Source organism: Notamacropus eugenii, chromosome 4, assembly GCF_028372415.1.
Source record: "Notamacropus eugenii isolate mMacEug1 chromosome 4, mMacEug1.pri_v2, whole genome shotgun sequence".
Classification (NCBI taxonomy): domain Eukaryota; kingdom Metazoa; phylum Chordata; class Mammalia; order Diprotodontia; family Macropodidae; genus Notamacropus; species Notamacropus eugenii.
In genome coordinates this window covers 290,167,941-290,190,036 of record NC_092875.1, presented here as the reverse complement: position 1 = coordinate 290,190,036, position 22,096 = coordinate 290,167,941, and the positions used below count along the sequence as shown (strand labels likewise).

General features: G+C 37.0%; 1 protein-coding gene and 1 pseudogene across 4 annotated transcripts in view; one reads left to right on the top strand and one right to left on the bottom strand.

Moving 5' to 3' along the window:
• Positions 1-22,096, top strand: part of SLCO5A1 (solute carrier organic anion transporter family member 5A1) — a 395,111-nt gene that overhangs the window by 310,661 nt on the left and 62,354 nt on the right. For 3 of the 4 annotated variants that reach the window (XM_072604803.1, XM_072604804.1, XM_072604806.1), the window contains 2 exons: positions 876-1,087; positions 16,933-17,097. In XM_072604803.1, the coding sequence (XP_072460904.1) occupies positions 876-1,087; positions 16,933-17,097 (377 nt within the window). The remainder of the gene's footprint in view (positions 1-875; positions 1,088-16,932; positions 17,098-22,096) is intronic. The other variant, XM_072604807.1, reaches the window with a different exon arrangement.
• On the bottom strand, positions 4,100-4,664 carry LOC140501323 (ran guanine nucleotide release factor pseudogene; annotated as a pseudogene).

Here is a 22,096-nt window from a genome sequence, read left to right as displayed (position 1 = left end):
AAACATTAGCAGGCAGGTTAAAACATACCTTTTGTTAATATCTGAAATGGTTTTGTTTCCCTCATTTGATAGATGACTCCTGTCTGCAGTAGCCTATATGTTGGGAGATAGAAAATTAAAAAAAAATTTTTTCTGATAGTTTTCTACTATCGCCTAGTTCTTAAAAACAGACTAGTAATTGCATTGGTGGAAACATGCCTGCTAATGCAACTTTCAACATTTCCATGCCTTCACAGGCATGAGAATCTGAAGACTCTGGGGGAAAGATGTGAGCTAAATTCTGATGTTCCCAGGGGAAACCTGAATGGAGGTACAAGCCAGATACTGATGTTCCCAAGGGAGATACTGGCTGTGGGGAAAATGGGTCAAGGAGGTTTTAGAAAAAAAACACAAACCCTCCTGAGAGTGATGGATATGGCCCTCCCATATTACATTGTTTTCACTCTGCTGGCATAGACTTGAGAAACTGGAGTGAACCCCATGTCTTGTTATGGAGCTGGAACAGGACTGAAGTGGAAGATTACTTTTGTTTGGTGACTTACCACTGAACTTCCGTTAAGCAGATGAAAGCACAGTGAAAAACTAATTAGATTCTTAGGAAATACTATTGAATAGAATAAAATTTCAATAGCACTGCTAGTGTTTTAACTGTTGCTGTTATGGAAGACGTCATTTATTGTGTTAAGGAACAAGAGAAACCTTTCTCTTCAGTTATTTAGTTTAGTTATTTTTTCCTTTTAGCAGTTGATCAATGAAGATACATTGTTTTGTGTCTCTTTAAAGTGTGATCTCTTCTGCTCTGTTTTCTTACTTGGTTTGCTCTTTACTATATCACATAAGGCATAAATGGCTCTTCATGTTTGTTGATTTTTTAGGTGGAGTGGATTCCTCCTTTGTGCCATTGCAATGCTTCTTGTGATATTCCCAATGTTTACTTTCCCGAAGAAGCTTCCCCCTAGACATAAGAAAAAGAAAAAATCCTCTGATGATGCTTCCAATGAGGAAGATGAGATCATGAAGGAGAAATCAAATAACAGAGAGCAAGAAGGAGTTGGCTCTTCTATGGCATTTGGAAAGAATGTAAAAGGTAAAGTGTTCTTTTCAGAGAAACGGAGGCTTAGCGTTTCAAAGTATTTGAACCTATGTGCATTTACATGTGCATTGGAGACCTCTCGTTTTTTTTTTTTTTACATCATACCTAACTTAAGAGAAATATATGGATCAAAAATACACATTTGTCAGTGTGGCTTTTTATCTATTTGAATATAAAATTGGTTCAAAATTATATCTCCCAGTAATTACTATTAAAATCCTATAATCCTGCTTTAACATACAGAAATGACTGATGTATTTAGGCTTCAGATATGAGTATTTTTGAATATGAGTTGAGATTGTTTCAGAGATCTTAAACAACTTATTTATTGTATACCAGTTCTTTTATATTTTTAAAAATATAGACTAAATAAGGATAAGAAAACATGTAGACAAAGAAATTTTTAAAATGTAATGTGTCAAAAATCTGTTTTTAGTATCCAGTGGTTTGAAATGAATATCTGTTAATCCAAGTGACTTGTAAATTGATCATTTGTTAACCCTTCATGAGCCTTTTTTGTTCTAGTCCATGATTAATTTTAAGAAAATCAAGCAACATTTGATAACTAATGCATTGAATATTTACACAATGTAGAAATATTGTGATGACATTTAAAAAGTCAAAAGACAAATTTGTATTTGTATAAAAGAACTAGAATTCAAAAACTTATGGCAGTTAAAATGAATAAAACAGGTTTGTTCGTCATTATGGTTTTGATGTTCTTAATTGCGACATCTGCTTTCTTCCCTATTAGTCTAGAACAAAAGCTCTTTGGGTTTCCTTTTTTTGGTTTTTAATGAAGGGAACAATGCTGTCCACCTCACAGCGGTATAAGGGAGGTGGATATCAGAATATTTTGCTTCATTTTCTTCATATTTGTATCCCTGGGCACAGTTTGATAGCCCTTTGGGCATGGTTCCAAATTACTCTCCAGAATGGCTGGATTAGTCCACAACACCACCAACAGTGCAATCATGTCATGTCACTATTTTTCCACATCTCCCCAACATTTGTCGCTTTTCTTTTCTGTCTTGTTAGCCAATCTGATAGGTGTGAGGTGGTACCTCAGCGTTGTTTTCATTTGAATTTATTTCATCAATAACAATCTAGACATTTAAAAATATAAAAAAATAGAGATAGGTTTCATTTTTTCTGTAAAGTGCCTGTTCATATCCTTTGATCATATCAATTGGAGAATGATTCTTATTTTTTATAAATTTGACTCAGTTCCCTATATATTTTGAGAAATGAGGCTTTTATCAGAGATACTATAAAAATTGTTGATGTTACTTCATTTTCTATTTTATTATTGTACCTTTTAGCAAAATGTAGTTTCCTTTATTATCTCTTTTAATTAGGGCTATCTTTGCTTCTGCTATGTTTGAGATCATGATTGCTACACTTGACTTTTTTTTTAAAATCTCAGCTGAAGCATAATAGATTCTTTTTCAGGTCCTTATTTTAACTCTGTGTGTTTTTTCTTTCTGTTTCAAGTGTAGTTCTTGTAAACAATATATGATCAGATTCTAGTTTGTAATCCATTTTGCCATTTGTTTCCATTTTACGGATGATTTCATCCCATTCACATTCTGTTCATGAGAATTATGATTACTAATTGTATATTTTCCTCCATCTTGCTTTCTTCTGTTTATCCTTCTCTGTCTTCTTTTTATCCTGTCGCTCCCCAAAAGTCCATTTTGCTTCTAACCACTGCCTTCCTTAATCTATCCTACCTTCTATCACTTTCACTCTTTCTCTTTATTTTTTACTCTTTTCCCCTCCTCCTTTCCTATTGATTAAGGTAGATTTCTGTACCCAACTGAGCATGTACGTGTATTCTCCCTTTTTTGAACCAATTCCAATGAGAGTGAGGTTAAAGCATTGCCTGTCACTCCCCCCATTTTCCCCTTCACTTAACAACTCTTCCACATGTACCTCTTTTATGTGAGATAGTGTTCCCTATTCTTCCTTTCTCTTCCCTCTTCTCACAGTGCATCCCTTTTTATCATCCCTTCATTTTTTTTGAGATTTTCCCAACATAATCACAGCCTTGCTGACTGCATGCTTTTTGCCTGTGCCAACTGCCCCAATAATGACAAAGTTCTTAGGAGTTACACGTATCATATTCCCATATAAGAATTTAAACAGTTTAACCATATCAGGTTCCTTATGATTTCTCTTTCATGTTTACCTTTTTATGCTTCTTTTGAGTCTTGTGTTTAAATGTCAGATTTTCTATTCAGCTCTGGTCTTTTCATCAGAGATGCTTAACTTTTCTCTGTTTCATTAAATGTCTGTTTTTTTCCCCAGAAGAATTGTGCTTGGTTTTGCTGGGTTTATTCTTGGTTGTAATCTTGGCTCTTTTGCCTTCTGGTATCATATTCCAAGTCTTCTGCTCCTTTAATATGGAAGCTGCTAAATCCTTTGTGATCCTGAATGTGGTCCCATGATACTTGAATAGTTTCTTCCTGGCTGTTTGCAATATTTTCTCCCTGACTTGGGAGCTCTGGAATTTGGCTGTAATATTCCTAGGAGTTTTCATTTAGTGATCTCTTTCAGGAGGTGATTGGTGGATTCTTTCAATTTCTGGCTTACCTCTTGTATCTAAGTCATCAAGGCAGTTTTCCTTGATAATTTCTTGAAATATTATGTCTAGGCTCTTTTTGTAATCTTTTTTTTATCTTTATTTTACAGGAATTCTTAAATTGTCCTCAAATTATTTTCTAGGTTAGCTGTTTTTCTGAGGAGATATTTCACATTTTCTTATTTGGTTTTAGACTGTTGACTTTGTTTTATTGTTTCTTGATGTCTCAATGGAGCAAGTATTTTCTTCAGTAAATGTCTGTGCCTCTTTCACTATTTGACCAAATCTGGTGTTTTTTTGTTTTGGTTTAAAGTGAGTTTATTTCTGCAAAGGTGGTACCTTATGTCTGTATGTAGAGCAGAAATTTTGGGGAAACCCCAATCGTCAATCCCTTGCTTCAAACACTAGCAGCAGAGAGCAGTTCAAGATCTTCCTTGGGGGCCAGAGATGCTGGGGTCAAGGAGAGCAGGATAAGTCACTAGCCTTTCAAAGTCAACCAGGGTCCAGGGTGGAAGGCATTGGGCTTCATGGCCATGGCTTGACCTACTCCCAGAGATAGGTTCTTTGAAGGTCAGCAGGAGGTCAGTGCTATATTGAGGCAATTGGAATAGGACCAGATAGATGTAAGATCACATCCTTTTCATTTGCCTCATCCTCCTTGGCCATACGCTGCAGACAACCCAGGCATCCTGGCAGTCTCAAAGGGACAGAGTGTGGGGAGAAAAGGGTTGCATAGCTTCTACTTGCTTGCCCCCCTGATCCTTGCACTCCTCCCAGTGCCTCAAAGTGGTACTGCACTGCCACTTCTCCTTGCATGTGCTGCTGTAGCTACTGGAGTTCCATGATAAGATTCTGCACCATCATGCAGTAGCAGAAAACTTCCTGGTTGTCTGGTACTTGCTGGAAATCACTCATGTCCCAAGCCCCTACGAGATGGGTGATGGAGAAGGCTCCTCTGAACAATGGATGGTTTTGTTTGGGCTCCATAGACAGGTCTGAATGGGGGAAGCAAGAGAAGGAACCCAATTCTTGTTTTTAAAGTGGTATTTTCTTCACTTTTTTTGGTATTATGTTTACCAAACTGTTTACTATCTTTTCATACTATTCTTGTATCACTCTCATTTATTTTCCCAGTTCTTCCTCTGTTAACTCTTACCACTTTCTTTAAGTCTTCCAGGAATTCTTACTGGGCTTGTATTTAATTTGTATTTTTCCTTCTTTGAAGCTTTGCTTGTAGCTGTTTTCATGTTGTTGTCTTCTGAGTTTCTGTCTTGATCTTCCTTGTTACCATAGTAGCTTTTTGTGGTCACATTTTTTGTTGTTGTTGTTTGCTCATTTTTCTAGCCTATTTCTTGACTTTGAACTTCATGCTAAAATTATACTCTGCGCACCTTGTGATGGGGAGGCACTGTTCCAAGCTTCAGGCTTTTTTCATGCTGTGATTTTCAGAGCTAGTTCTGGGGTTCTGCAAATTTTTGGTGCTTCCAACATGGTATGATCTGAGGAGAGCTGTGGTCAGTTGTGGTCACTACTTTTCTGGTCTGTTCTCTGCTGGTCTTTACCCAGGAAGGGCCCCTGCTCCCCTGCAGCTGTAAATGCTAATGCTCCTCTCTCCTGGAACTGTGGTCAGGGTCCCTGCTCCCTGGTGACTGAACACAAGTGTTACTTTCTTTTCTGGAAATGCAGCCCAGAGCTGCATGTAGGCAATTGAGTTACCAAACAGCACTCGATTCTGTGCCCATTGTCAGTTCAAGGTCCCCTGTAATTTCTTTCCCACTAATTGTCCAATACCCCTTACCACCTTTGGCCTAAGAGCTTCCATGACTGCTGCTGCTGCTACAGTCACCTCCAAGGCCCACCATTGTTGTTGTTAGTGCATCATGTGTGTTTGTGGGCTGGGAGCAGCCCAGTGTTGTAGACCTCTCATGTTGACCTCCAAAGTTGTCTTGGGCTGGAAAAATGTCTCATCCTGACCTTTTGTTGGTTGTGCTTCTCCAGAATTCAATTTAACACATTATTTTAAAGTTGTTTGGAGGGTAATCTTAGGAGAGATTGGCTGGGTTGCTGCCTTTCTTCTGCTATCTTGGCTCTGTTCTCCACATTGAATTTCTTCATTGTTCTTTTTGTGATCTATACTTTTGATTTTTTGGAGAATGTGGTGTCTTGTGATTGATGATATAAAATTTTTTTCCCCCAGGTGCAGATTGGGATGGTTGTACAGCACTCTAAATGTAATCTAATTTGTTTTCTTCCTTCTCTTTAATTTTGAGCCTGTGTTACGTCCAAGATATGTACTAATGTACTAACCCAATAGGATGTCTCTCCAACTGAATGTCATCGTCTGGGCAACAGACATCTTTCATCTATTTAGTTTCTCCATTGTGAATTGTTAGGCTGAACGTTTTTGTAGTGGTATTAATGGCTAGGGATCTCACTGAGGAACCCTTATGGTATTTTGACAGCTTAATGTAATCATCACAATATAATCTGCACACACAAACATCTGGAGAAACTCAAAATCTCTAGGCCATCTATCTTCTATTTCTACTCTATGCAAGACATCTTTTTTGACATTGGCACACACCTTTGGTATCTGTCTCCCTGTTTTATATCTCAGTTGGCAGTGGTAATCAGAGGTTCGTTGCATAGTTTTCTCTTTAGTTGTGTCTGTCTAGGAATCTGGTATGTTCTTAAATCCAATTCACTTGCAAGTCAAGATAGCACCTTTCAGATGTCGTTGGTCCTCTTGGAGAATGAAGGACATATAACAAGAACAGTAGTGATCTGAAATATATCTTGTATGATCATAGTATATTATTGGGATATATACCTTATTGTAAGAGAGCTTTTAAGATTTCATTTGGTTTTACGGTATCACCTGTTTTCTTTATTTAACAGTAAACATATTGGAATATTGTAATATCTGCAATTTTTATTCCTTTGAGTTTACTTTTATTTTATGATTCACACACACTGGGTGAGAGAGTATCAGTGTTTTAAAAGATGTAAGCATACTGGGATTGTTGAAAGTACTGTGCTATTTCCCCAAATCTCAAACACTCTTCCTAAATTACGTAACTCTAAAGATGTAGTGTACTATAGAAAATCATTTGCAAAAGTTTGATTCCTTTTCAAATTTTAATTAAGGAAGGATATCCTAAATATGCTTATGAATTTTTCTCATCAAGATTTTACACAGGTGAGGAAGAAAAATGCAAGTCAGTTGCTGATTGCTTCTAAATCTCCTTTTATTTTTTTAAAACAATTTTACAATTTTTTTTAAAGCACATAGACTCTTTCCTTACTTTGGAATATCTTAAATTAGACCCTTAATACTTTCCTCTATTCTATTTCCTTTGGCCTTGATTTCCTCAGTATATCATTTTTTTAGTTCAGTTTCTCTTCCCAGCTTCATCTTTTTGAGTATCATTCTCATTTCCACTTGTAGTCCCTGGAGTCTTAAAAGGTTAGAGTCCAAATGTGGGGATTCCTCTATCATCAATAATGAAAATAGACAGCCATAGAAGCAGTGAGAAATTAATTTCATTTTCCATTTGTTTGTTGTCCTTCTTATTTAGGATGACCTGTCTTAGTTGTGTTTAATATCATATTTTCTTCACGCTTCCCAGTTTTGGATTCTCCGTTGCAGTATTCTTTAAAAAATGATGATATGACGGATGTGAAAGTATGTTTACTATGATTCTACATGTATAGCCTAAATCAGATTGGATGCTGTCTTGAGGAGGGCATGGGAAATTTCGAATTCAAAATCTTATAAGAGTGAATGTTGAAACCTAAAAATAAGTAAATAATTAATAAAAAAAGAACTAGAGTAAAAAAAAGATGATGATAATCAGAATCACTCTCTTTACTAATGTTCCTTTATTCAAACAGTTTTTTTGAATGGGCCAAGTTAGAGTTGTTGGAGATACGTCATTATTTTCATTGCAACATTCTCACTAGATTTGACTATAAAAAGGCAATCAATTCTAAAATGAACTTCCACATCAGAAATCAATTATTTCCTGTCTATTTAGAGTCAGTTTCATTTTATTGTTGGGACTCACCACATCTAGTGCAATTTAACTTTCTTCTTATAGAATTCATTATATCTAAGCATAATTATGTCTGCTGGGTAATATAGACTCTTTTGGTTTGTTAAATTTCTTAATTCTAAATTTTTTTCTCTCCTTGTGGCCATGTTGTCATTAAAGTCATTGAATATCAAGGGATATTCAAACTTGTTTCAAGAATATTGATCAGTTCTTGGTAGAAGTTCCTTATGGTGCAATAACACCATAGTACCTACATAGGTAATACTTTGTTAGCCATTGTTGGACATATGTTTTGTTTCTAGCTTCTGTTATCTCAAATCGTGCTGCCAGGAATATTTTTGAACATATTAATCTTTTCTTTCTGTTAATAGCCTCTTTTGGAGGTGCAACAGTAATTTCAATAGTAAAATTTGGGGACCAAAAAATATGAACAAGTCAGTAACTTTGGCAGAATTTCAAATTGTATTCTTGAATGGTTGAACCAATTTATAGCTTCCATAGCAATGAATTAGTGTACCTATATTTTTATAACCCTTGCTATGCAAAGTTTTGCCATGCAAACCTTAAAAATAAAACAATTTAACATATCTAGTACTGATTGTGCTACTTAAAAAAGAGATAACAAACAATTGTCTTATCTAATATAATTTAATTTATGCTTAGAGTTACTGATAAAGAAATATCAATTAATTAAAAATCAACTGTTGTTGAATTTCATATTTACCCTTGAAAGCTGCAAAGACTCCTTTTGGCCATTAGAGCTAACACAGGAAGTGAGACACTAATGATCAACTGATATGATCAATTTTTCTACCTACACCCTGTAAATTATGCATTGTATAAGCTCTTTTAAATGTGGTGAAAAAGGGAGGTGTGATTCTGAGTGTTCTTACCTCAGCTACATGTAAGAAGGTTAAACCTTTTACAAGATGTTGATTGTTTTAATATCTTATGAACTAAAAGTACCACTTAAAACGTTAAGGTTGCCTGATCAATTTTCTGAGAGCTGAGCTTGTATCTTTGCAGCCATTACATCTTGACAGTACAACTACCTAAAAGTTCTCTAAGTTATTGCTTTTGAAGTCTAGAAAACTTTAGAAAATATCTTGTCTTTATCTATTTGTGATCTTTTATGTTTACTTATGTTGATAATTTGAACAAAACTTTATAGGCTCTTTTCTCTGTTAGACCTCTATCTCCATCTTGAGTGCAATGTAATTTAAAATCCATAGAATCTAATAGTGCAGGAATTTTGGAGGTCATGGCTAAATTGAGTTAGCTGCCCTGAATCTGGGAGCCACATGTAAGGTGGCCATCAGAGACCCTGTGAATATATTTGAGTAAAGGAGTTCAACCACCATCCTCTGTTTCTTCATTAGAAAGTATTACATGTGGTATGTGCTTGACAGGAAGAATTACATATACCTGTCCTCTACACATTTGCAACTTAAGATAGCCTCACTGATGTAGAAAATATATCTTGTGAAGTAAAGAGGCAGACAGTGAACACTAAGAGAGTCCACAAAATGTGATCTGAATAACACATAGACGATGCTTTCCTCATGTTCTGAGTGTGGACAGAACATTAAAGTTTATATCCCTACTTGGACAGATGGAAAGGAACATTGTTCAGTGTCAATTTTAAATAAACTAGCTGGTTTTGTGGTCAGTGATTGTGAAGGGTCTGTTTTATAACTGAGACTGTTACTTTTGTTCACTGAAGTGCGTTGGTGAATGGGTTAAGAATTTTTTGGGGGAAAAGGTGAATCTTCCCTTGTCGTGATTGTGGGACTAAAATTTGTCAATATGATTGTCATCATTAGCATTTCACAAACTGAGAAGAAATATAGCCTTGGAGCCAGGAAGACCTGGGTTCAAGACCTGTCTCTGAAAAATGCTAGCTATGGGCAAATCGCTTAATTTCTCAGTGCAGTTCTCTAATATCATGTAAGTTACAGAGAAGGTGGTAGCCTGCCCTGGTAAGTAAGTTCTTTACTCTAATGAGATAACTGATCCAGTCCCAATTCCTAAGATATTATAAATAATAGCAATACTCTCTAGAAAAGCAGGGCATGCTTGTGTCTGCAGGTGTAGGAGGGTGAGGGGAGAGAAGGTTGAGAACAGTGATGGTATAGAACTTAGAAGGAGTGATTCTCCATAGTTGTCATTGTCCAAGGAGAGAAGAAGAATGGGGCCAGTAAGCGCTGGTGACCATTGAGGTGGTCTTTTATAAGAATTTTCTTTTTTTGTTTTGGTCTATAACACACAGATGGAACTAGATCAAAAGAGCTACGTTTAGTAAAATGCAAAAATATTGAATATCAACATATTCAAGGAGGACATATAAGGTTTATTAGACTTAGACTATAGAATAAGTAGCTAGGTGGTACAGTGGATGGAGTGCTGAATCTGAAGTCAGGATGTCCTTAGTCATTTACCAGCTTTGTGTCCTTGGACAAGTCACTTAGCTTCTTTTAGCCTCAGTTTCCTCATCTGCAAAATGGGGATAATAATAGTATCCACTTCACAGGATTGTTGTGAGGATCAAGTGAGATAATATTTGTAACGTGCTTTGCATACCTTAAAGTGTCATGTGCTATTTTTAGCATTATTATTAAGATGAACACTTACAGTTAGGATGTGCTTACTTTCTCCATTCCTTAAAAATATCAGAAGACTTTAAAATTAAAAAAGCTTGACCATAAGAATCAGCTATGAGTTAAATAAATGAATGAACATTAAAGTAAAACAATAAAATATGAAAAGTCAAATTCTGTCTTCATTCAGTTAGAGTTTAGAAACAGGTACAAAACCGTGTGGCCAGTTTGCACTTACTAAGTATTTATGGTCTCTTCTGAAATTATTGTATTACTAAGATAGTATTTCCTTTTTTAAACCCCAAATTGTTCTTAGGAATGGTAAGTTAAGAAAGGTCCAGATTTTTGTTGCTTTGAAACTACTGTTGCAGAGCAAATATGCCACCCTAAATTTTTTTATAGCTTTTGCTTTTACAGCACCTTCATTTTAAAATATATCCCATCCTCTCCCCTCCCTAGAAAGCTATTCCTTTCAATAAAGAATCAGAAAGGAGGGGGAAAAGCAGCTCAGCCAAATTAACCAAAACAAGTCAGCTGAATCCAACAATATATGCAGTGTTCTACACCCATAACCCCTTACTACCAAAAAGAAGGGAGGGAGATCCATTTTTTCCCTGTCTTCTGTGCGGCCAGATTATGCTAACTTTTTGCTGCTGCTGCTGCTTCTGCTGCTACCTACTCTTTCTTCTCATTTTTGCCTCCTGTCTCTTGCTCATTTCCTCTTTTTCCTCTGTAAAAGCAAGCACCCGACATACAGAGGAGGACCTGCTATTACAGATTCTTTGATCTGATTTTCTAAAAGGAAAGCAGCTTTTGAGGGGGTCAACAATCACTTTAATCAAGCACATGTATTATTCACTTAGTTCAGCACCCTGAACTTCAGAGAAAATACAAATGAAGATCAACCAACAGACAGGGCTTCCAGCTGCCTGATCATCACAGAACATGCATCACAGAACAATAGACAGATGCAACTCTCTGACCACACATAGTTACCAGAGAGAAAAGCACCAGCGTCTGGCTTTTCAAAGCTGGGAGGCTCCTTAGCAGCTTCCCAGAGTCTCATCTGACCAAACACTTCCAATGAGTAAGCCCCAAAGTAAAACCTCACCTCAGAGTATTCATACATTTTTCAGAGCCAGAAGGCATCACAACCTTAGAGAACCAGTGCTTCATTAACAAAAGGTGTGAGCCTTCCTACAAATCTCCCCTAATCAAACTCCCCTTAATGGGCAGGCCCATCAATGGGTGGGGAAGATCTTTAATCTCATTAGCATTACATCTTCTCTCCTTGCACTCCAACTAGGAAGCTTAGTATGATTTAATAAGCTTAAATAATTACACTGTAGCAGAAAAGATCAGTACTTCAATAGATTCCTCATTTCCTTAGAGGGGATATTGCCTCTAACAAACAGATTATAACTGCTCTGTGTCATAATATACTGATATTTTATCTGAGTTTCTGTGACTAAAAAAATATTTTCCTGGTGGTTAGTCTTCTAGTGATGTCTCTTTCTCCTTAGCTGGGCTGGTTCTTGGTCAGATGTGTAACCCAATGCTGAATTCATGTTCAGAGCCTTTCCCAATTGTCAGGACCTGCCAGAGATTGAATTTCACTGGCCTAGCCTTCAGAAACAAGGATCATCTTCAAACCATCATGAATCATTAGAATAATAATAAGTTGATGGAGGTATAAAAGAAAAGGAGAGAGTTGTTAGAAATTAGGAAAATTTTATAGTTAATAGAATTTCCATATAATCAAGAACAAATGTATGAGCAGAAGATGTATATTCTATGTAGAGGCATATATCTACAATTAGTGCATGTTTCCATCTCTTGATTTGCTATTTAATCATTTTAAGGAAATAATGGTAGAATCAGGGCTATAAATAATGAAATTTCTCTCATTTCCCCTTTAACAGTCATCCATTCTTTTGTCAGATTTGCAGTTCCTAAAGCTTATCTGTGCTTTTCATCTCTCATCATTACTTGTCTTTAGTCTCATTCACATCTACTTGTTTCTTTGGTCTCCTTTTCCTTTGGCAGACTGCTTTTTTCCATCCATTAAGCCACTCTTCTCTGCTCATTCTGCTGGCCCATTTCCAGTTTCACCTCCTCCATGAAGCTTTTCCCCTCCACTGAAAATAACCTTTTGGTCTTCCAATCTTTGATAAAACATTGTTCCTCTACTATGCATTCATTTTATTATATTTGTATGATAGTGTTTGTATATATGTCTTATCTTCCCTACCAGATTATAAATTCTTTGAGGGCAGGGGCCCTGTTCTTTTCATCTTTCTCTCTCTCAATACCTTGCACATGGTAGGTGCTTTAAAATGTTGTTGATTGAAGACTCTCCAAATTCTACTTCAAAGAAGAATCATCTTCTAGAAGGCGTAGGTAAGGATTTTTCTTTTGTCTAAAACTTCTTCTGTTGATTACTGTACAGTTGCTTAAGATAATTTCCTTTAACTAAATACACTTAAGAATTTCCAACTAGGAAATAAAATTAGAAGGCAAAAACTACCCATAAGGAGCAAGCAGTGTGTTCCTATATTACCTCCTTCTGTGATGTGGTCAGTGTGTCTGAAATTAGAATGTGAATGCCTGAAAGGCCATGTGTTGTTAGTACATACTATTATACAATTATACACTATATACATACAATTATACAATATATATGTAATATATATTATCTTTTATACAAGCCCTGGTGTATTGTGGACTTTAGGTAAATATTAGCAGCAGTAACAGCAGTATGGCTTTCTTTGGGACTCTTTCTTATTGAGTGTCTGTTTGCAGTCACAGGAAACTTATCTCTCACTGCGGAAAACCTTGGCTACTCAGAGGTTCAACTAGACCTCTTTGCAAAGGTAACGAGAGTGTGTTTTTTTGTTTTTGTTTTTTTAAATTCTGAAGAGCTCCCTAGTTGCTTGGATGAGTTCATGGCTAAAGCAAGAGTTCTTATCTGTTTTTTAGTGCCTTGGACGCCTTTGGCAGTTTGATGAAGCTTATGGACCCCTTTCTCATAATTGTGTTTTCAAATGCACAAAATGAAATTGATAAGATTACAAATGAAAGTAATTATATTGAATAGTTATTAAATATATCTATGTAAAACAAGATTACAGATGAAAGTAATTATATTGAATAGCTATAAAAATATATCTATGTAAAATAAATTCCTAGACCCCTGGATAAGAATACCTGCTAGAACTTCCAGAGGTGACTGATGTATGTCCTGAGAATAATTTAGGAGAATTGTTTGTTTTCCACACCACACTTCATTTTTGCTGCTGCCATGATCCTTTCCAGAGTAGGGTTTATTCTGGAGCATTGTGTAGAACCATAACAAAACAGTCATCTTATTTTTTTTTCTAAGCACATTAGAACACATTTCAAGTATATTTTTTTGTACCATAGTAGGAGCAGCAAGGAACAGCTAGGTGGCGCAGTGGATAGAGCACTGGTCTTGAAATCAGGATGAATGATCTTTCCGAGCTCAAATCTGACCTCAGACACTTACTAGCTGTGTGACCCTGAGCTAGTCATTTAACCCCATTTGCCTCAGTTTTCTCATCTATAAAATGAGCTGCAGAAGGAAAGAGTAAACCACTTCAGTATCTTTGCCAAGAAAACCTTAAGTGGGGTCACAAAGAGGTAAAACATAATTAATTGATTGTCCCCTCCCCCCGAAAAAGGAGACCGCATATTAGAAAGAAATTGGCAGTAGCTGGGGAGATCAGCATTAAGAAGTAAACACTGTCAGTTTACAATTTTGTCAAATTGTGAGAGAGGAGATAAAAAGATTGTACCAAGTAGATAGGGTGGCACAGTGGATATGGTGCCAGCCCTGAATTCAAGTCTGGCTTCAGACATTTACTAGCTATGTGATCCTGGAAATATCACTTAACCCTGTTTGTCTCAGTTTTCTCATCTGTAAAATGAATTGGAGATGTATATTTGCAATGTCTTTGCCTAGAAAACCCCAGATGGGATCATGAAGAGTTGGTCATGACTGAAACAACTGAATATAAAAGATATAGACTCAAAAAGCATAACAATCTGGGGCCATTTAGTGGAGGGGAAGAAAGCTCCGTGCAGTTCAATGGGAGATAGCTTGGTGGAATAAAAAGAAGATTGATTGGGGGTCCAAGGACTTAGATTTGTTTCCTGGGACTACATTTAGAGAGAAAGCTGTAATGTTTGCAAAGAATTTTAAATATATGATTTCCTTTGCCCCTCTTGAGGGTAACATCACTCCTATTTTACATGTGAAGAAATTGAGGTTCAGATATTTGCCCAAGGTCATATAATTAATTGGTATCAAAAGCAGGATTTGAATTCAGCTCTTCCTGACCCAAATCCAGCACTATACTATCTGCTCTGTCATCATGCCTCTCTCATTACCTATGTGATTCTGGACAGATCATTTCTTTTCCCTGGTCTTCAGTTTCCCCTTCGGTAAAGTGAGGGGATTGAACCAGATGGTTTCTGAGGTTGATTCCAGGTCCAAGTTCAGTATGGCCTAGTTCATGAAGCTGAATGTAAATTTGTAGACATTAAAAGCGATCTTTAGCCGTTCTGTTAGTGTACTTGCCTGGAAAGGGTTAATCTATAAAGGATTAAATAGTCTTGTTAAGAAACTTTTTTAAGGTTTGGAGCAAATGATACATATAATAAGTATTTTTGTATTTCCTTGAATTTTATTATATTGTTTTTTGACACTATTTCTATTTTTATCCTGCAGTAAAATTTGCCTTTGTCCAGTAAGTTAAATTTTAAGAATTTAAAAAAATCATTTATATTATTATAAAACTGGATTTTGGTATTTCAACTAAATATGAATAACATTGAATTTTATTTTATTTTAGTATCGGTGAGCTTTCTGACCGTGTTCTAAGTGATGCTGATATGCTTTATTTCCCAATACAAAAAGGATATCTCTTTATAATTTATCAGTTCAAATACCTTTATTTTGTAAATAAAATAAAAATAAAAATTTTTTTGCTTTGAACTTGGCAAAAGAAGTTGACATTTTCTTTAGTAGTTATTAATCCTCCCCATCTCCCAAAACTCTTAATTATAAACTGAATGGTCTCTTTATGGCCAAGAAAAAAGACAAGGAATCATTTATCTTTCAGGCAACTTGGTCAGTTTGAAAATGAGTAGAATTTCTTCTTAAACACAATTTATTAATTTAGAAACTGTTTAAATGTACCTATTATCTGTTTCAATATTTACATTGTGAATGTATCATTTTCTATGAATTTTATAGTAAAACTTTTATTTTTATTGACTTCCTTTACTGTACCAAATAACTTTAATATATTAATTTTTAAATGATATATAGAAGTGAGGGGCAGTATGGTATAGTGGATAGAAGACCAGCCTTGGAGCAGGTGGTCTGATGGCTGAGAATCCCAAGGTTCCAGTGCAACCTCCCACAGACACAGGCCCTGTGACCTGTACAAGTCACAACCTCTCAATATCTTAGCCAACTAATTATCTAAAAGTCAAATTGCAGATTAGTTGCTGATCAGAGTCAGGAAAGGGAGTTTCTACACCAGGGAGTTCTGATGAAATTGCAGGTCTCTAGTCCCCCTATATATATATCTATATATCTATATATATATCTCATCCTCCTGACTATTTAATCCTGGCATTTTGAGGAAGAAGTTTTAAATTATATACTTTCAAAGAGATTTATTTTTTATTAAGAACCTTGATTGCAGCTGTTGCATAAGACATCAAACCATCATTGAGGTGATTGTATATATAAAAAATAATCCATCACAATGTCTTATCATTTGAAGTATGAAAGACATGAGAAAAATCTATGATTAGGAAGATAAAAACACAGGCATTACCCAGTTACCAGTGACCCAGATGGGTGAATAGCCGGTAAGTAGGGAGGCATTCCCAAGCCCCAAACTCTTTCCCTTTTTCTCCATGGGGGGAAATCCCCTTCCTCCTTAATTCAGAGCAGTTGGGAAGTGATTGACTTAGAGTACTGCTTTCCTTTATGCGCATGCATAGTTGCCGATGCTCTAAGACCTCTCTTCGGGATACCACCACTGTTGAAAGAAGCTATATTCGCTAAGGGGGGAGGAAGGGGCAAGAGAAGAGGGAAGGAGGTGTGGTCTTGCTAACTGAAGTTGGAACTCAGTGAATTTTCCAAATGATGGAATTATATAGTTGTAGTAATAATACCATTAATATCCTACATTAGGCACATTGTTGGTTGAATAGGCTTTTGTGGGCTAGCCTGGAAACTAACCACCATTTATCATATTCTTTCAATGGAAAAATGTATTTTGACTTTAGAATAATCCATTTAGAAGTACACTTTTGTAATATAATTTGTTTGTTCAGTGGGATCTTTTATGGTGATCATGGACATATTTTTGAAGCATTTTGTAACATTTTATTAGACTTCTTTATCCTATTTGAGAAAAAAAATGCCATAAAAATATGCCTAAAAGAAACAGTTTCCAATCAGGCATCATTTGACAGTTCATTTGGAAGACTATTCAAATTAGATTTGATTTCCATCCTTTCTTGATAACATTCATTTGTCATTTTTTTTTTGTCATTTTGTAGACCTACCAAGAGCAGCTGTCAGGATCTTAAGCAACATGACATTCCTTTTTGTGAGTCTGTCATACACAGCTGAGAGTGCCATTGTCACCGCCTTTATCACCTTCATTCCCAAGTTCATCGAATCACAGTTTGGCATCCCAGCTTCCAGTGCCAGCATCTACACTGGTAAGACATTGCCATTTGGGATACCTGAAAGCATTGTCATGTTCAGAATTCAGAGGAAGTTAAGCCCAAGCTTGAAGCAATAATCATTATCATCTTATCACCATTAAACTAAGGAGGGAGAAAGTCTGCAAACATTAGTTTTGTTTCAGGAAAAAAAGTTTGCTTCTATCATGATTTTAAATAATTATTTTTTTCTGCTTGAATTGAAGAATGGTCCATTCTTCTGTGTTTAAGGCTTTTGTTCTTAAAAAAAAAGGAGAGCGAGAGGCAGTGGAAGGGAGCAAAGGGTACACCTAGGTGGTTTTCTTGTTTTTCTCTGGGCCTGGAGTCAGGAATATCTGTGGCTGTAAATGCCCTGCTAGCTGTGTGATTTTGGGCAAGTCACAACTTCTGTTTGCCTCAGTTTCCTCATCTCCAAAATGGGGATAATAATAGCATTGACCTTATAGGGATGTTTTGAGGATCAAATGAGATATTTGTAAAGTGCTTAGCCCAGGGCCTGGCATATAGTAGGTTCTATATAAATATGAACTATTGTTATTCTAGAGAGCAGCTCTCAGTGTCAGGAAGACTTGAGTTCTAGTGCTGTGTGACCCAGAGCAGTTCGCTTACACCTCTCATTGTTCCAGGCAACTCTCTAAAATGATAAATTGTAGAGAATTTACTGACCCCCACATGGTTGTTCAGTTGTTTTAGTCATGTTCCACTCTTTGTCATCCCATTTGGGGTTTTCTTGGCAAAAAGAGGTTTGCCATTTCCTTTTCCAGCCCATTTTACAGATGAGGAAATTGAGACAAACAGGATTAAGGGACATACCCAGGGTCACACAGTTGGTAAGTGTCTGAGGTCAGATTTGAATTCAGGAAGGTGTCTCCCAGACTCCAGGCCCAGTCCTCTACGCACAGTGGTGCCACCTAGCTGGCCACATTACTAGAAGAAGCTTCTTACTGGGAATTTTCTACCACAATTAAATCTTAGATCCAATCTAAATAACGAGGAAAGGGAATGGAACTGAAATCTTACATACGCCTTTTATGTAGGTTGACATGAAATCTTAGTATTCATGTTAAAAACAACAAAATGAATTGAAGTATTTTTCATTGTGATACCAGCATTTTTCCTCATTTATTTATCATAGTATCATAGGATTAGTGTTGTCCGGAACTTCATCTAGGTCATAGAATCCATCTCCTTAGGTTACAAAGGAGAGAACTGAATCATTTCTCAACATTAAATGTCTTGTTTAAAGTCATACAGTTAGTGTGAGGCTGCATTTGAACTCAGATCTTTCTGACTCCAGGCCCTATCACTCTATCAAGTCAGGCACCTCGCTGCTACTTCTCTGATTATAAATGACTTGCCTAAGGTCACACATGAGTAACAAGTGGTAGAAGCAGAATAGAAAAGATTGTTCCCAGGTGTCAAATTTAGGTCCCTTTCTGCTGAATCACATTGACTCCCTGATAACTGTGTTTGAGAAGATCAAAACAGTTTTAAATGAATGATTAGAGCTAGCTAAAATCTGTAATTTTATTTAAATCTCTGTAATCTATAAACATACATATTCTTTGGTTCCTAGGGATGTTTGATATCTAGGACAATAGTATTTAATATTCTGACTTCCCTCCTTAATAATTTAAGTGCCTAGGAAAATGGTAGAATTCACTTTTTCAGACTTTGCAGAGGTGGGGAACCTGTGGCCTCGAGGCCACATGTGACCCTTTAGGTCCTCAAATGTGGCACTTGGACTGAATTTAAACTTCATGGAACTTGAGGACCTAGAGAGCTACATGCGGCCTCGAGGCTGCAAGTTCCCCACTCCTACTTTAGGGTAATTTTTAGCAATTCCTGAATCATCATACACTTCAATTTATCTCACTGAACTGAAAGGTGAACACATCTCTCTAAGGGCCTCATTGACGACCAGGGACCTAGGCGTGTAAGGAGGGTTTTGGAATAATCACATTGCATTGTATCACTACGCATATCCCTGTATGACTCAATAATAATTATGATGATGAGAAGTAATATATCTTTAAAGTTAGCAAAGTGGTAGATAGATACACATGTATATTTATGTATATGTATATCTATCTATAAAATCTTAATTCTTACAATAACTTACTGTAAGGCAGCTAGGAGGGGTAGTGGGTAAAATGCTGGGCCTGGAATTAGGAAGACCTGAGTTCAAATCCAGCCTCATATTTTTACTGGCCATGTGACCTTGGGCAAAACACTTATAAACCACTGTTTGCCTCAGTTTCCCCAGCTGTGAAATTGGGAGAATAATAGCATCTATTTCCAAGGGTTGTGATGAGAGTCAAATGAGATAATTATTTGTACAGTTCCTGGCATGTAGTATGTATGTGTTGTGTAAATGCTAGCTATTATTTGTCAGCCTTGTGAAGCAGATGCTTTTGTCATCCCCACTTTACAAATAGGAAAACTGTGACTGAAGGACAGTAAGTGAATTTTGCCTTTGGTTACACAGTGAGAAAATGTCTGAGGGAAGATTCCAACTCAGATCTTCCTCACCTAGCAGTCCAGCTCTCTCTATCCACTATACCTCCTTGCTGCCTAATTATCTAACAGTTATTAGTCAAGAAATATTTTCTTGCTAATGGCTGGCAGGAAGGGTGGCTGCTTTAAATTACCTGGATAATTACCTCCTCTACTTTTATCTTGTTTATTTCTTATTATTTATTAATTTAGATTTAATGTTTTATTAATGCTTTTTAAATAGCACTTTTACTTCCCACTGAACATGTAACAATGAAAAATAGATACTCAAAGCAAACACCAACTATGCCGACATATGTGTGCATCAGTTTCACCTATAGTCTCACCAACCCTCTACCAAGAAGAGAGGAAAATGTTGTTCGTTTCCCACCCCTCTTTGGAGTTAGTGTTAGTTACTATACCATTCTGAACTGACATGTCTTTTAGTACTATTTTAAGCTTACAGTGCTGCGGTGGTTGTCTCCACTTCATTTTGCAAGCGTGGTTATGGTGAAAGGTGATAGGAAGCACTTTGTTAGACAATAGACTGGAGTGGTGTAGGTGACAGGTTCTGTCTGTGCTTCAGGGTATTAATTGGTTCTGGTTGCATTGATTGGGATTTCCCAGACTGATCTCTTGCCTGGCTGCGGGGGAGTATGAGTGGCCTTTCCAAGCCCTTCATGTAGAACAGTTTCTCAAGCTAGGGAGGTTGGGGGAATAGTGAACATCCTTTGCATAGAGTTATTGGATTTTAGAGCTAGAAGGAGAAGTCCAGGTGATCTAGTTCAGCTCCTTTCTTTTGTTTTGAAGTCATTTTTTATTGACCTCCTTTCTTTTTCATATCACCCTTATTAGTGAATGGAGAGTGGCCATGTGACTTAGTAGATAGCTAGCTAGTCTCCTAGTCAGGAAGACTTTGGCTCAAGTCTTCTTTTTGACACATACTAGCTATGTGACCTTGGGCAAGTTAGGGGGAAGGGGAAAGGGATAAGTATTTATATAGTACCAACTATGTGCCAGGCACTGTGCTAAGTGCTTTGTTACAGTACTCTCTCATTTGATCCTCACAACAGTCCTGGGAGGCAGTGCTATTATGAGCCCCATTTTTAAATTCAGGAAACTGAGGCAAACAGAGGTTAAGTGACTCACCCAGAGTCACACCTGAAGTAGGTATCTGAGGTTGAATTTGAACTTGAGCTCCAGACCTGGAATTGAGAAGACCTGGGTTCAAATATGGCCCCATGCACTTATTAGCTGTGTCACCCTGGGCAAGTCACTTAACCCTGCCTGCCTCAGTTTCCTCATCTGTAAAATGATCTGGAGAAGGAAATGGCAAAGCACTCTAGTTTCTTTGCCAAGAAAACCCCCAAAGGGGGTTGGACATGACTGAAAACAGCAAAACAACCACAACAATTTCCTGGCTCCAAGCCCAGTACTCTATCCATTGTGCCATTTCTCTGTGCTCTAGCAAACTCTCTAAGACCATTTCATAGAAAAGTTCCAACTTGTATTGGTAGAGAATATTCTTACTTAAAAGAGTCCCTTTATCAGTGAAAGTTATAGGACCAGTGTCTGTTCTAAATATAATAATAGCATCAGCTTCCCAAAGTTATTTGTGTGGATCAAATTATTCTGTCCTTTCCTCCCCAGAAAGCCATCCCTTGTAACAAAAAATAAAGAGAAGAAGAAAAAGGTAATTAGGTAAAACTAATAAATGTATCAACCAAATCTGATGGTATATAAAATATTTTCCACCTCAGACTCTCACCTTTACAAAGAAGGAAGGTGCTTGCCGGATTGTAGCAACTATTGTTTCTTTTTTAAGCATTGCCACTTGGGGCATTCCACACTCCCTGTGGTGCTGGTCCCTTCTCTCTCACAGTGATCCGGGTTTGCCTTCTCTCTGGCCCCACGCTCACTGTGGAGCTGAGGCTGAATTTACATTATCTAGCTCTGTCTCATCACAGCAATCTGCATAGAGAATGCCTGGAGATAGACAGTGTAGGGGAAAAATAGAAACCAAAGTTTCCATGAGGTTGGGCTTTTTTGTTGGGTGTAACTGTAGTGGTAACATGGGATATGTTCGTGAGAGGAGGCCCAGTGGAGTGAGATCTGGGATACAATGGTTGAATGACGGCTTGCCTGTTGAGTGCATATATCCGGTTTGTCAGTGCCATGCTTAGGAAAGCAACAACATGCCATTCTCCAGAAATAGCTGTCTGCATTTAATTCCTGTCATGAGATTTTCCATGGCTTCCTCTTCTTTGCATTCTTGGTATCTCCATTGCAATCTCCACTGTATATGGCCTTCTACTGGTACTAGCATGCTCTAATAAGACTGTATTTCCTTTTCTGTCCCACTTACAATTTCCTTCCACAAGAAAGTACAAATATTAATAGTCAGGGGTTATGTGATGCAGTGGAAGGAGCACAAATTTGGAGCCAGAGGACATGGGTTCAAATCTCTATGCCATCACTTCCTGCCTGTGTGACTTCGGTA